The sequence below is a fragment of the Saimiri boliviensis genome, chromosome 2 (assembly GCF_048565385.1).
Source record: "Saimiri boliviensis isolate mSaiBol1 chromosome 2, mSaiBol1.pri, whole genome shotgun sequence".
In the NCBI taxonomy this organism is placed as follows: domain Eukaryota; kingdom Metazoa; phylum Chordata; class Mammalia; order Primates; family Cebidae; genus Saimiri; species Saimiri boliviensis.
The window spans coordinates 228,516,246-228,530,728 of NC_133450.1; the positions used below are offsets into that span (position 1 = coordinate 228,516,246).

The 14,483-nt window shown below is 39.8% G+C and overlaps 1 protein-coding gene across 1 annotated transcript in view; it reads right to left on the reverse strand.

Moving 5' to 3' along the window:
- Window positions 1–11,965: 11,965 nt before the first annotated feature.
- Window positions 11,966–14,483, reverse strand: part of SLC28A3 (solute carrier family 28 member 3) — a 63,241-nt gene continuing 60,723 nt past the window's right edge. The window contains exon 18 of the mRNA XM_003941126.3: window positions 11,966–13,747. Within this exon, the coding sequence (XP_003941175.1) occupies window positions 13,621–13,747 (127 nt within the window). The 3' untranslated portion in view covers window positions 11,966–13,620. The remainder of the gene's footprint in view (window positions 13,748–14,483) is intronic.

The following is a 14,483-nucleotide window of genomic DNA, read 5'->3' on the forward strand; positions in this document are numbered from 1 at the left end:
ATAAATTTGTTTGTTTTTAACATCAGGAACAGTAGTATTTGTTCTGAGAAATTTAAAAAATAAATGTATGATCCCAAGAGCTGTCTTCTTAAAAGTTTTACAGCCTCTTCAACCCTAGAAAGCTTGAATCAAAATTTGCTACTCATTAATAGCAAATATGTACGGTTTTTATGGTATATATTTTTGTGTTGTTTATTTCTCACTCTCTTTCTGTTTTCTTTTTTTATCTCACTTGCATGAGTAGCATTAGTAGTGAGGATTAAGCTTGGCTGTGGGGAATGGAAAACACAAAACACCAGTAGCTTAAATAAGAGAGAAGATGCTTTTTCTCTCAGGTAAAATTCTGAGCAGGTGGTCCAAGTTTAGAATGGCAGCTGCAGGATTATCTTACGTGTTGCATTGCCATCCTCAACACCTGGCTTCCAACCCATGGTACAAGATGGGCTGCTGTGGCTCCAGCTATCATGTCCAACATCCAGCCAGCAGGAAGGATAATAGGAGAGAAGAGGGACACAGCTAATCCCCCTTTTAAGGGATGCTCTCTAGAAGTTACACATACAACTGACATTTATATCCCACTGACCAGACCTTAGTCACATGAGCACATCTAGCTATGAAAACAGCTGGAAAAGGTGGGCAACCATGTATTTTGGCTGAAAATGAGCAGTCTCAGTACTGCAGAGGAGGCAGAGATGGGCTATATTAGGAGACAAGTAGCAGGCTGTGCTATATCAATTTGTAATTCAGATTATTTTATGGATCTTTGCAAAGCACTTTAAATTCTATACACACTGGGGTAAGGGTGATTATAAGTAAATGAATGAATAAATAAGTTTAAATTCCTTAGGAGGAGGATGGACCCTGTTACTGCTTCTGTTTAACATGAGTCTGCAGAATCAGAACAGGCTGTCTGGTGCAATGGAATTATTTAACCATTTGTGTACATCACGATTTGGGATGCCCAGATCACTTGGTCTCTAAAAATATAGTGCTGGTGAGCTTTAGCTACTTTCTTTGAAAGTATCTCTGAAACGCTAATGAGCAATATACATCCTCCTGAGCTGAATCTGCAGAGGAAGATAAACTTCTCTGGGTTTGAAGTAAATTTTTCTCATTATAATATTTTAACACTGCCTCTGTCATCCAATCGGGGGGCAGTTATGTAAGTCTTTGATTTAAAAAGGGGAGAAATGGTTTCTTCAGTATATGCAATTTGTTTGACAGAAACACCTCTCAAACAGTGGACTCTTGAAGTGTCTTGGGGATGGAGGGACATGACAGAAAGGACATGGGGCAGTGAAAAGTTTAGGTGCTGCTGGCTAGAATTGTTTTGCTGTGAGATGTTAAAGTTAGACAGCTGGACTGGAGCAGTGCTTGTCAAACATCAGTTTGCCGAAGGATGTAATTAAAACTGCAGATGCCTGGGCTCCACCCCCCAGATATTCTGATTCAACAGATGGCCTGGGAACAGCGTTTTGACAGATATTGAACTAGCGGATGCTGATTGCCCAAAGTTGAACAACATTTCGAAATGGAGTAAATGAAACCTTCCTTTGAAAAAGAATATGAACAAGTCATTAAAAAATACAGTGTTTGCTTTAGATAATTTATTTGTCTAGGATGCTGCAATGTCAGGCATTTCTGTTCTCCCTCACCAATCTCTCGTGAAGCTGGGCCCGCAGACCCACTGCACGCAAGTGAATGTGAGCTTAAAGGTTAATGATTTGATGAGGGGCCCTTAGCACTCTCTGGCAGCTCTGGTCACCTGATATGCCAGGCACCAATAGGCATGTAGAAAACATCCTCAGTTTCCTCCTCACCATGGCAACCAGTGCATCCTGATCCCTGTCTGTCAGTTTCCAGGCTAGCGACTCTACAGTCACCTGTGTCATAGCAACAGGAAGAAACTGCAGTTGACTTTCACTTTCCAAATGTCCTGGAAACAGGGCTTTCAATCCTAAACCCCAGCTTCCACTCTACGGTTTCCTGGGTACGAAGCTGTTGGGACTCTGGGAGCTGGCAGCTTGAGAGAAACAGGGAGGGAGCGGAGATTCTGGGAGATTAGTACATTGGTGGCAGGTGTGTGTAAATTGGAGCTGTCAGTTGGACCAGCAGGAAATAAGAAGTATGAACCTTAGGGGAAGGGAGTGAATCACATTCACAAAGACAGCTTGAAAAATAGGCCAGGAGGCAAATGACAAGTTCTCCACCCCATAAGAAATATCAAGATTCAAGGAAAATCAATCATCCTTTACCTTTAAGCGTTTTGGAGGTTATGATGAAATTAGGACTAGAGGGAGTAAGCAATGGTAGCCTTTACTTTTTCCTAACATTTTAATATAACAAATTTCAAACACAGCAAATTTAAAGGAGTTTTATAGTGTAAATTTAGATCCTATCATTAACATTTTACCTGCTTTATCACTTAGTTTATCTTTATCGTATATTTCTCTATTCTATCAATACACCTTATTTTTGGAAGTAGCTTTGATTTTAATATTCTGATCTTTCCTCCTTCCCTCCCTCCTTCCCTCTTTCTCTCTTTCTTTTTCTTTCTTCTCTTTCTTTCCAGTTTTAGTGTTTACTACCCTCCTTTTCTTTGTCTTCATCCACCCAAAGCCATCATCTTTATGATTACAACAAAGAACATGATGATGATACCAAAAATTTGTTAAAGCTACGTATTTGTCGAAATAGCAGGAGATGTAATTATCCCTCTTTAATAATATGGAAACAGAATCCCAGAGATGAATGGCTAAACCAGGATTCAAACTCAGTCTTGTCTGGTAATTTGCTCTGGTAAACAAGTTTCAGGGGATTCACAGCCCTAAGAATTCCATTTCAAAGCAGGTTAGTGAAAAACTCATGAAAACCACCTCAAACCTATTATCGAGATCATTAATAATATCATTTCCTGCCTTTAGTTTATGGAAAGGAGCCTTTAGTTCAGAGCGGAATGAAAAGGCTAATCTTTGAAACTTGACTATCTGTGAACACTCTGGGTATCTGCATTTATTTGCATGAGAGTGAGGTAGGTAAAATTTTCCTCCTTTTTGTCATCAATGAGAAATTTATTGAATTCTTCTATGGGCAAAACATTCTACATTCATTTAATTCTTAACATATATTTTTTTTTTTTTTTTTTTGAGACGGAGTTTCGCTCTTGTTACCCAGGCTGGGGTGCAATGGCGCGATCTCGGCTCACCGCAACCTCCACCTCCTGGGCTCAGGCAATTCTCCTGCCTCAGCCTCCTAAGTAGCTGGGATTACAGGCACGCGCCACCATGTCCAGCTAGTTTTTTGTATTTTTAGTAGAGACGGGGTTTCACCATGTTGACCAGGATGGTCTCGATCTCTTGACCTCGTGATCCACCCGCCTCAGCCTCCCAAAGTGCTGGGATTACAGGCTTGAGCCACCGCGCCCGGCTTACATTCATTTAATTCTTAAGGCCAGGTCTCTGAGGCAGATATTATAAACTTCATTTTACAGATCAAACAATGTTCACTGGAGTAAATAGAAAGATCAATAGAATAGAGCAGAAAGTCCACATAATCCCAACAGGAGACTTTATGATAAAAGGGATGACAGTCATCCCTTGGTATTCCTGGGGGATTGGTTCCAGGACCGCATCAGATACCAAAACCCCAGGATGCCATAAAATGACATAGTATTTGCATATAACATAGGCACATCTCCCTCATAAATCATCTCTAGATTAACTTGTAATACCTAATACAGTGTATATGCTATGTAAATAGTTGTTATACTGTATCATTTAGGGAACAATGACAAGAAAAAAAGTCTGTATGGGTTCAGTAAAGAGATAACCATTTCAGGCTTAACTACATGTTCTATTCAAGGATGGATTTAAGGATGCAGAACCTATGGATATTGAGGCCAGCTGTACCAGTATTCAATAAGTGATATTGGGACAACCATCCAGATTTTTTTTTTTCTTTTTTTTTTTGAGATAGAGTCTCTCTCTGTCACCAGGCGCCAGGCTGGAGTGCAGTAGTGCAATCTCGGCTCACTGCAATCCCCGCCTCCCAGGTTCAAGCAATTCTCCTTTCTCAGCCTCCCAAGTAGCTGGGACTACAGGCGCGTGCCACCACATCCAGCTGATTTTTGTATTTTTAGTAGAGATGGGGTTTCACCATGTTAGCCAGGATGGTCTCGATCTCCTGACCTCGTGATCCTCCTGCCTCAGCCTCCCAAAGTGCTGGGATTACAGGCGTGAGGCACCGTGCCTGGCCGGAAAAAATATTTAAAAAAAACCCTGAAGCCGTATCTCACATCATTTAGGAAGACAAATCCAATATGGATCAAAGACAAATACGAAAGGGAAACCACAAAAGCTCTGCTAGAAAAGAAGAGAAAATTTCTGTATGACTTTAGAGTGGGGATGGCTTTCTGTGACACAAAATCTAGAAGCCATAATAAAAGCGACTGATACATTTAAGTACTTAAGTATTTGTACACATTACTTTTTTTTTTTTTTTTAGAAGAATTACTTTTTTTGTTTGAGACAGAATCTTGCTGTTTTTTCCAGGCTACAGTGCAGTAGTGGGGTCATGGCTCATTGCAACCTCCATCTCCTGGGCTCCAGCTATCCTCCCACCTCAGCTTCCTGAGTAGCTGGCACTACAGGTGCACAACACTACACCGGCTTTTTAATTTTTTATTTTTTATTTTTTTTTGTAGAGATGGGGTTTCACCATGCTGACCTCTTTTTTTCTTTTGCTGGTCTCAAACTCTTGGGCTCAAGCGATCTTCCCACCTCTGCCTCCCAAAGTGCTAGGATTATTTTACAGGTGTGAGCCACTGCTCCTGGCTTAAGCATATAAATTTACTTTACATATGTAAAACATGTGGAAACTTCTACATGGCAAAAAAGAACCACAATAAAGTAAAAGTACAGATGGCAATATGGAGGAAATATTTGCAATTTATGCCACAGATAAAGTGTTAGGCTTCCTAACAGATAAATAGCATCTATAAATGTCTGAGGAAAAGGCAACCTTACCAATACAGAAATGAATGAAGGATAGGAATAGACTGTTCAAAGAAGAGGACATGCAAATGATTCTTAAACATACAAAAAGATGCCCAACCTCATTAAACAAGAGAAATGTAAATTAAAACAACACTGAGGTACCATTTCCTTTGCATTTTGTAAACTGAAGTTTACTTAAATACTACACTGTGTATGGTTGGCGGAAATATCAATCAGTCAAATGGTCATCGAGAACAAGTTGTCAATCTATTTCAAAATCACAAAAGTACATGCACTAAGTTTCAGCAGTTCCATTTCTAGCAATTTCTCCTATAAGTATAGTCACACCCATGTGAAATGACATATGTAGAGGCTATTCACTGCAGCATTTTGTTTTTGTTTTGTAAAATGTAGGACACTAAATAAATAGAAGACTGTTAAATAAATTATACTACAGGTATGTGATATATACAAAAGAATGAAGAAAGTTTTTATGTGGTGATTTGGAAAACGCCCTAGGATATGTTAAGAAAAAAAGAGCCAAAAACAGAACCATGTAAAGAGTATGCTGCCATCTGTGAACCATGAGTATGGGGAGTTTACCCTCCTTCCCACAAAGGAGAATCTCTGGTTGCTCCCGTGGGTTAAGCTGATGGTATAGGACACAAAGTTCTGGATTCTGCTTTTGGTGGTGAAATTGCTGGCTATCCCCTGACTGGGTAAATAAACCCAATTCCTCAGAGACCTACACTGTGCTCACCTCTCCCCAGCGGGCAGAGGTGCTGGTATCTTGTATTCAACTGTGCTGGTACCATAATTTTTTATTCTCTGTGGGCTAGGACTCTTCCTTTCTTCCTGGACTCAGGGCAAGGATGGTCGGGTAAACTTGCTTTTGTTTTATTCATACTCACTGTATCCACGTTGTCAGTGTAAAAGGCCACTGAAGACATAAATTGTTTATAGTTCCAATACTGAAACTAGAAAATTCATCTTTAATCCGATGAGGATAACCTGGTATGCCATTAAAGTGGATGTCAGTGGTTAGCATATGAAATCACACATAAGCCCAGGATTGCTGACTTGCTTCGACTACCTTCTTTTGATTCAATTTAAGTGATATAACTGGATGTATTTGTTGTGTACAACATCAACAACTTTCTTCCTTGCCAGCAGAATCTGGGCTTTTGTTTACGAGAAGTAGACTGACTTTGTATTGGAAATATGTTCTCTATTCCATGATTGATCGTTTGGTTTTGTCCAGGGGCCTGGTGTAAGACAAGAAACATGCTATTGGGAGACAAATCTCTACGTGTCTCTGCACTTTTTGTATGTCTTGCAAGAAAAAAATATCATTGCTAGCCATGAATTTGTGCAAATATTTGACTACAACATTTATTGCCCATTTGTTAATAATCATAATATAGAGGAAATATCCATGACAGCCAACCATGGGGGATGTTAAATTATGATACATCATATAATGGAATGCTCTTCAGTGATTTTAAAATGATGATGTAAGAGACTATTTAATGTGGGAAATTGTTCATGACATATTAAGGGGGAAAAGGGAAAAGCTTCCTCAAAATAAATCCTAATAGTGATCTCATTTAAAAAGTGTTACCCATTCACAAGCACACACAGAGACATTGAATGGCAAATACATCATGGATTATTAGCACTTGATGTATTTTTGTAATGGGACATGGGTAAAGCTCTTATCTTCTTAAGATTATGAATTTTTCGACAACAAATATGATTATGTTTGCAATGAAGCATTTTGCAAAAGCTATTATAAAAAGAGGAAGAGATAAAATGCCTTCCTGAGTGCCTCTCCTAATCTTGTTAGTGGGACAACACAGGATATTCTGGAGCCACCTCCAGATTCCAAATCTCTGCCTTGTCCTCTCAGGCCCATGCAGACTCCCAATCAGTTGCTGGGGAGATTATAGGGATCTGTGCATTCCCTTGCTGTTCATTTCTGGTCGCTATCGGCGCTATACACCTGAGCAGAGACACAGGTAAAAACCTTTAATCTGATTAAAATTCCCCTCAAGCATATTCCTGGTATTACTAGTAAGAGGGAGGAGAAAGCATTTAGGAAATTAATGTCATCCTCATGTCATCTGAAAGACCAGGAAAGAGCAATTTTAAATGCAATATTGATGGGATTCTTTCGGAATACTTCAGTAGCTTTTGAGAAACAAAACAAAACAGCGCTCCTGAGCGTCCAGCTGCAGCCTCTTTCAAGCACATCATGTTCCACATACCTCGCTGGTTCGAGGACGCCTCGTCTGTTGCTATGGAAACAGAGTAGTTAAATATCAGACTTCGAGGTAGGACTCTCCTGAGTTCCCGAGAACAAATTGTTTCCTTCTGTTTAGTTCCATTTGGTTTAAGTAGCGGCAGAGACCCTCGCTTTCTGAATAAACTGTTTTCCTGGGCCGGACACTGATAAATGGATGGTTAAAGACGGCAAATAATCCTCAACTCGAGATGTCCTTGTCAGAACGGGCTGCGAGGTTGAGTTTTGATGGGTGAATTCTAAAGAGAATTAGGGTCTTTGTTTTGCACAAGTGCTTTCAAGAACCCGCCAACCTTTTCCATAAATAGGATTACATTTATTGTAGCACTGAATAACAAAATTTTCAGCTGCCAGAGAGGCTTCTCTAACTTGGAAGCTGCTTGAGGCAAAATCGGTTTCAGAGCGAGCAGAGCTCAACGCTCACGTGCATCAGGCTTTCTTGCAGTACTTTGAAACTTCCAAGTGTTTTGTTTTGCATTTCTTATTTTGTCATTCACGTTCCTGTATATAACATATGAAGTCAAATGTGAATGTAACTCTTACTTTTATTGAAGACTAAGAAAAGCCAAGTCATTTTTCTCAAAATGCGGCGAAGGGCAGTTACGTGGCACAGGGCCAGGCTAATCAAATCCTATTCAACCACCAGTGACCTCACGATGCTCTGGCTGCCCTGTTATTCCCTTTTGAGACTCACTCCTCACTGGTCTCCCATTCTGTGGCCTGAAGCCAACAATCTTCCAAATCCCTGTGAAGAACAACAGATAAGAGGCTCTGAAGATTAGGAGGGAGAAAGAGCCATAGGAAAAAAACTGCCATGTCGGTGAACCACACCTGCACATTCCATTTAGTATTTCCATAGCTAAACTATTCTGAAACGCCTAAAGGATGTGTGGAAAATAAAAGTTCTTCAAAACAAATATTCTGCAAAAACTAAAAGCAACCTAAATGTCCATCAAGAGTAGATGGATATATAAATCATGGTATATTCATACAGTGAACTACCACTCAGCAATAAAGACAGAACAACTTAGTAGATGAAACATACACATTATGCTGGGTGAGAAAAGCAAGGAACAAAAGAACATGCATTGTATAATTCAATTTATATGAAATTCTATCTAAACTAATGTATGGGGGAAAGCAAATTAATCAGGCTTGCCTGGAGGGATAGGGGTGAGATTGGGATACTAGAGAACTTTCTAAGGACAAGGGTGATTGCTATGTAAGTGTACACATTTGTCAAGATGCATCAAACTGTTTACATAGAATCTGTGCATTTACATATATAAATTATATCTCAATGAAGAAAAAGAATTTATTTGATAGCTTTTCTCTGTGGGATATTCTTTTAAGTGCTTTACATGCAAACATAATTCTCACAAAAATATGAGGGAGAAGTATGTTTATTTGTATTTTACAAATGGGGAAACTGAGACACAGAGCAGTTACATAAATTTCTAAGATAATGGAGCCAGTGACTGGTGGGTCCAAGATTTGAGCCCTGTTAGTTCAGCTACAGAGCTGGGCTCTTGGCTGCCAGATCACACTTCCATACCTGCTAGAAGTAGCAAGCAGCTTGTTCTCAGTTTCCTATAAGAGCTTTTCCAAATATGATAGCAGAGCAATTGCTCATATAAACAGAAAGAATCCAGCTACACTTATTTACGTATCTATTCATGTTGGGTATTGGGATTCCTCTAATAAATTTAGCTTCAGCATAGTCAACACTAATAAATTGTTGGCTTGCAATGCAGATGATCAAGAAGACTGAGCTCCTGAGCTTTGTTTGCTAATCATTGTACAACACACTTGATGTTATAAGACAAGCAAAATTATTTGCCAGGAGGAAGGGGAAACTGTGAAAGTGATTCAGCCACTGGGCTAGAAAGAAGACTCATCCACTCCATTCTGATAGTTACAATTTACTGTATTGTTTATTATATATAAAGAAAAATTCACAGAGACATCAAAATATTAACTGTGACTGACTATAGGAAATGAGATTAAGATGAGAGGAAGATTTTGTTTCTCGGTTTGCAACGTTTAAGACAAGTGTGCATTTTTGATGAGATTCTGTAAGTTAGCCAGTTAACTGTTCTTGCTTGTGTGAAAGTTAGCTATTTTGCAGTCCTCGTTTTCACTCATTCATTGGTTAAACAAATATTTACTGAATGTCTACTGAATGCCAGGTACTAGGTACTGGAGATACATAAGAACTAGCGTTCTAGAGGTTAGATAGGCATATGGGCAAATAATCATGGAATCAGATAGGTACCCTGCAGTTGAAAGGATTTCATTTAGACCAGGGAATACTGCCCCAATGCTGCACTTGGCCATAGTGATGTGTGGGTTTGACTAAATTTCAACGTTGTCACTTCTTTCTGTTCTGTGGCTACAGGCTCTATCCCTAATATCAGCCACTGTCCTTCCATTTTGCAAAACACATAATGGTTAAGAAGGGCTGACTTGATGTAGGTTCACTGTTTAATCTCCAGAGTTTCCTGAAATGAAAATGCAAAGTAGCCCACTAATAACCAGATTGAAAGTACTCATTTTATAACCAAGAGGCACTCACATTGCCTTTGTGATGTAAAGGAAAATATCATTGTTATCACAAGGGTTGTGTAGTTTTTGGAGCCAGAAAAAGAAAAGTCCTGCTTGAGCTTAAAACAAAATTAAGTAATAGGCTGTAAAGAGTAGTCTTTCTTAGGACCATATGGTTCATTAACACCATATGGTGTATCTGTATGAGAGAGTTATTGAGTTCTGCACTCCTTGCCTGTTTAAAATGTGAATGAGTGCCTCCCCTTGCCCTGTTCCAGTACAGCCAGGGTGGTTTAATCCTTCCTGGCACATTGTGTTCTCGTTGGCTTTTAATACCTTCTTTATAAGCATACCTGATTTTTGGAATTGTTCTCTAACTGGAAATCAGTTTCATTGAACAAGTGCCCGTCTTAAGCACTTTATAATGTCCTACCAGCCTAATTAAACTTCAGAAGTATGAAAGCAATCAAGTGAGAGCATTTGCAAAATGAATGCCTGTTAGTCATCTGCATAGTTACTGAGACTGTCACTTGGACCTAACTGCTCGGATATGTTGACTTTACCAACGGGGAGAAAAAAGATCAGACAGTGTTCCGTATCACATGACTCCAATCTATTCTTTGCTGAGATCCTACGGCCTCTCCAGGGTCAGAGAATCTGTTTATAACTGGCTTCTGGATTGGAAAGAGAAATACCGTTTCTGCCCCTCTCCCCGACTTTTTTGCAAACCAGTAGAAAACCACGGAGAATAAGCAGCAGTAAAGCAAACTTCCATCTTTATTGAGATGAGGAAACATTCATATCTGGAACCATGATTCTGTGTACAAAAAGGGGCTTTCAGGTTAGGGAAAACTGCAGTGAGAAGACACAGAGGAGGCTAGGGGCTTTGTATTTCATGAGTGGACTGGACAGAGAACAGACTTCTCCCAAGGAGATGTCACAGCCCTGGTTTGAAGAAAGGTGAGGGAGCACAGACCAAGAGCAACTAACTCTGTCAGCAGTGAGTGGGCTCAAACAGCTGAGAAACATAGGCACACCATCTTTGCCCACTATGAGTCAGGGGGTGAAGGAGAAATTGGGGAAAACAAGCAGCCTCTAGCTTCTATGTCTGCTAAAGAGGAATGAAAACATCTCCATGCACCAAAAACCTCCATTAGGTTGTTTCACTGGGAAAAGGGCCACTCACAATGTTCACAGGGTATTGATGAGGTTTCCGGAGCTAACAAGCTCAAGGGGCTTAATCAGCTCATTTTCCTGGTCCGTGGCCTTTACTATTCTCTCATAATATAGCTCAGGAATAATACCCCCTTTCTCAGTTCAAGGATGCACAGTATTAATAAGCAATTAGTGTAGGACCTACACGAACATGTTACATTTATAAAGGAATGTCACACATATACGCAGAGGTAGATGAATAAAACACATCAGAAAGGTCATATAAAAGCAAGTAAAAATTAAAAAAACGTATTTTTCCAAAACCAATCTGACATCTTATAATACGAGAAATATATACACATTTCAATTCACTTAGGGAGTCACTCTATGAAACTGCTCTGACCAATATGGCAGCCAACTAATAACTTGAAATATGGAGTAACCAAGTAACACATTTTTAATTTAAATTTAAAACTGATACTCATTTCAGTTATTGGAAAACTTTTAAGCATATTTAGACCAACATGGGTATGTAAATTTACTCTGCAGATTTAGATTTTATGAAATCTAAACATGGATTATCAGTAAAACTTTAGTGTCTCAATGGAGCTACGCAAACCAGACTGAGACTTAGTTTGATATGAATGAAAAATATCTCACTGAAATGTCTCCCATATATTGGGTTAAATATATTATTAAAATTAATTTTACCTGTTTATTTTTTAGCGTGTCTACCAGATCTTAAATTACATGTGACTTGCATGTGTCTTTCAGACACCATTGCTATAGAAAAAAAACACCAGCATGCAAAGTAAGTGTACATGCACTGTCCAAAGTAGGAAAAAGAGAACCCCCAAACCAAAAGCTGTAGGCAAAGTAAATGCATGTCCACAGAGGAATGGTATAACACATATACCTAACATTCCATGGGCTATAATGAATCAGGACACCAAATATTGAGAATGGGGGGAAAGTGTACAAATATACTTTATTAAAATGACATCTGAAGACTGCAAGGGAACACTGAGTTCCAAGGAAAATTGATACAAATAATAATGAGAAATATTTTAGTATATCATACTTCAGGGATAAACTGTCCCCGTCCTCTGGGCATTTAGCCTCCTCCTTCACCACCACGAAAAACAAAACACACAAAAAAACCCCACCTATTTACACATACATTTTTCTTTTAAATTACTCTTGTACACAAACAGAAGGAAAAATATAAACAAAATAAATTACTTAAGGTATTTTTCAAAACCTTTTTCACATTCAGAGTCTGTTTCTTGACTTAGTAATTGACGTTTGTGATTTCTCATAGCATGTGGTCTTTATGCTGTTAAGAGCAGTGGTGATGGGCATTTTGTTAAAGAACACACCACTGCTGGCTCTGGAATTTTCCTCTTAGACACTGACACCCACTCTTCAAGTTTGATACAGACACCTTCTTGGTCAATGGAATTATCAATGCAAGGTTTTCAGAGCTCAACCAGAACTTTTTTTTCCCTCAACTGATTCTTACATGGCTTTTTGATTGAAAAGTGGCTGCTTTTTTTTTTTTTTTTTTTAAATCAGGAATACATTACCAAATGTACACGTGAAAAGGCCTACTGTTATGTCCTACATTAGGATGGCTCCTTGAAGGGAGACATAGAGATCAGATACCCTTGTGGTGTATCATATTACTTCTGCAAAATATTCACTATCCCTTCCTATGACAGGATAATTTACCTGTGGCAACTGACGTCGTACCTGTCACAGGACTTATTTTGGCCAATGGAACGTCATGGAAGTGAAGGGTGCCATTTCCTAGTGGAAGATGAAAGAGTCATCATACTGTTCCCACCTTTCTTTTCCCTCTTAAGACCAACATGCCACCCTGAGAGGCTGCTCCTTTAGACTGGGTCCTGAAACAACGTGGATTACAGCCAACATGCATCATTATAAACACAGGAGTAAAAAATAAATCTGTGAGCCACTGAGGTTTTGGGGTTGCTTGCTACTGCAGCATAAATTATGCTTAAGCTGACTGATGGAACTCTTAAGCAGAGTGGATTTAAACGCTGTTTTGGTATGGTCCACATGCTTTCCTCAGGGACTCTTGATTTCTGCAGGACTTCCTGAGGGTAGGCCGTGAGTAGGTGATGGATGACTAGTTTTCTCTTATGTGAGATTCAAGTTCAGGCTATTTCTGGTAAGCCAAGATGAATGCAGAGTGACCTCACCAGAGATGTGCTTAAACTGAGTCACCCTGGACTACTAAGTGGACACTAAGTGGGTGTGGGTGAGTCAGAGCCCAGTTGTTGCGAGCTGCCATTTATACCTGTATTCTGGTGAAATGCCTTGGAAACATAAAAGTCAGAAAATACCATTGAGACTAGAAACAACAGCACCTCACTTGGGGACATCATAGCAGTTCTCAGTGGGGAAGGGGCTCATGGGGAGGGAAGGGGACGAGGAAGACGTTGTAGCTCTGAAGATCCACTCTTGCTTTTCTTCATTCCTTGCAATTAGAGCTAATTCCATGATTGAAGTATCTGTCTGTGGACAACAGCTTTTTTTCCCCCCTCTCCAAAGTGGAAAATTCAACATCTGTACTTAGAGTTCCACTGGAAGTGGCTGACCTCAAAATGTATTAGGGATCCAACTGCAGTTAAAGGTTGATGGATTCAGCAATGTGCAGCAGCCCTTCAAAGAATACAGGCTGTAGTTTCCTCCTGGAGTGACTTCACCAGGACCCTTTGCAACAGTGCTGGTGGGAAGCGGAAACAAACGATTACATGAGCCATAGGTGGCAGAAACAGCAGAGTTCAGGCCAGGAAGCCGATTTTCTCGCTCACATTCCGGTTAGGGTGGATTAAAGGGCAGAGGCACTGGGAAATTCATTTTGGCTCCTAAATTCTGGGTGTTCTCAAGAACGTTCCCTATTTCCTCCATGACAAGCAAAGAAAGAATAGAATCAATCCTTATAAAACTCTTACACATTAAGGATGGCATCTCGGGTGGGAACATTGATTTTGCAAATAGAAACTGTACAGGGTCGGGGTGGCTGTCATGGGTCACTGGTGGTTTCTTGTTGACCACAGACGATCATCCTGTTGTCAGGGCAGCCTTGATCCCCTTGAAGGGCAGCCAGCAGAGGGCAGCAGTTAAGGGCATAGGCTTAGTGGGCAGATAGACCTGAGTTTTGTATCTCACTTGTGCGTGTACTAACTTTGCTGGAGTAGACATAGCTTCCCTAAACCTTAACATTGTGGAATGCAAGAAGAAAGAAAAAAAAAGTGATAGTGCCCAACTTACACAGTGGTTGAGAGGTTTAAGTGAGCTAATTCATACAAAGTGCCTAACACACATTAATTATAGTTGAATTATAGTTGCTAATTTATAGTTGCTAGTCTAATACTATAGGAGCTAGGATTACAGTTTCCAGTCTTATCTGAGAAAAGTCAAAGTGGAAGGGGTTAGAGTCACTGCGTAAGTTCTTAGTT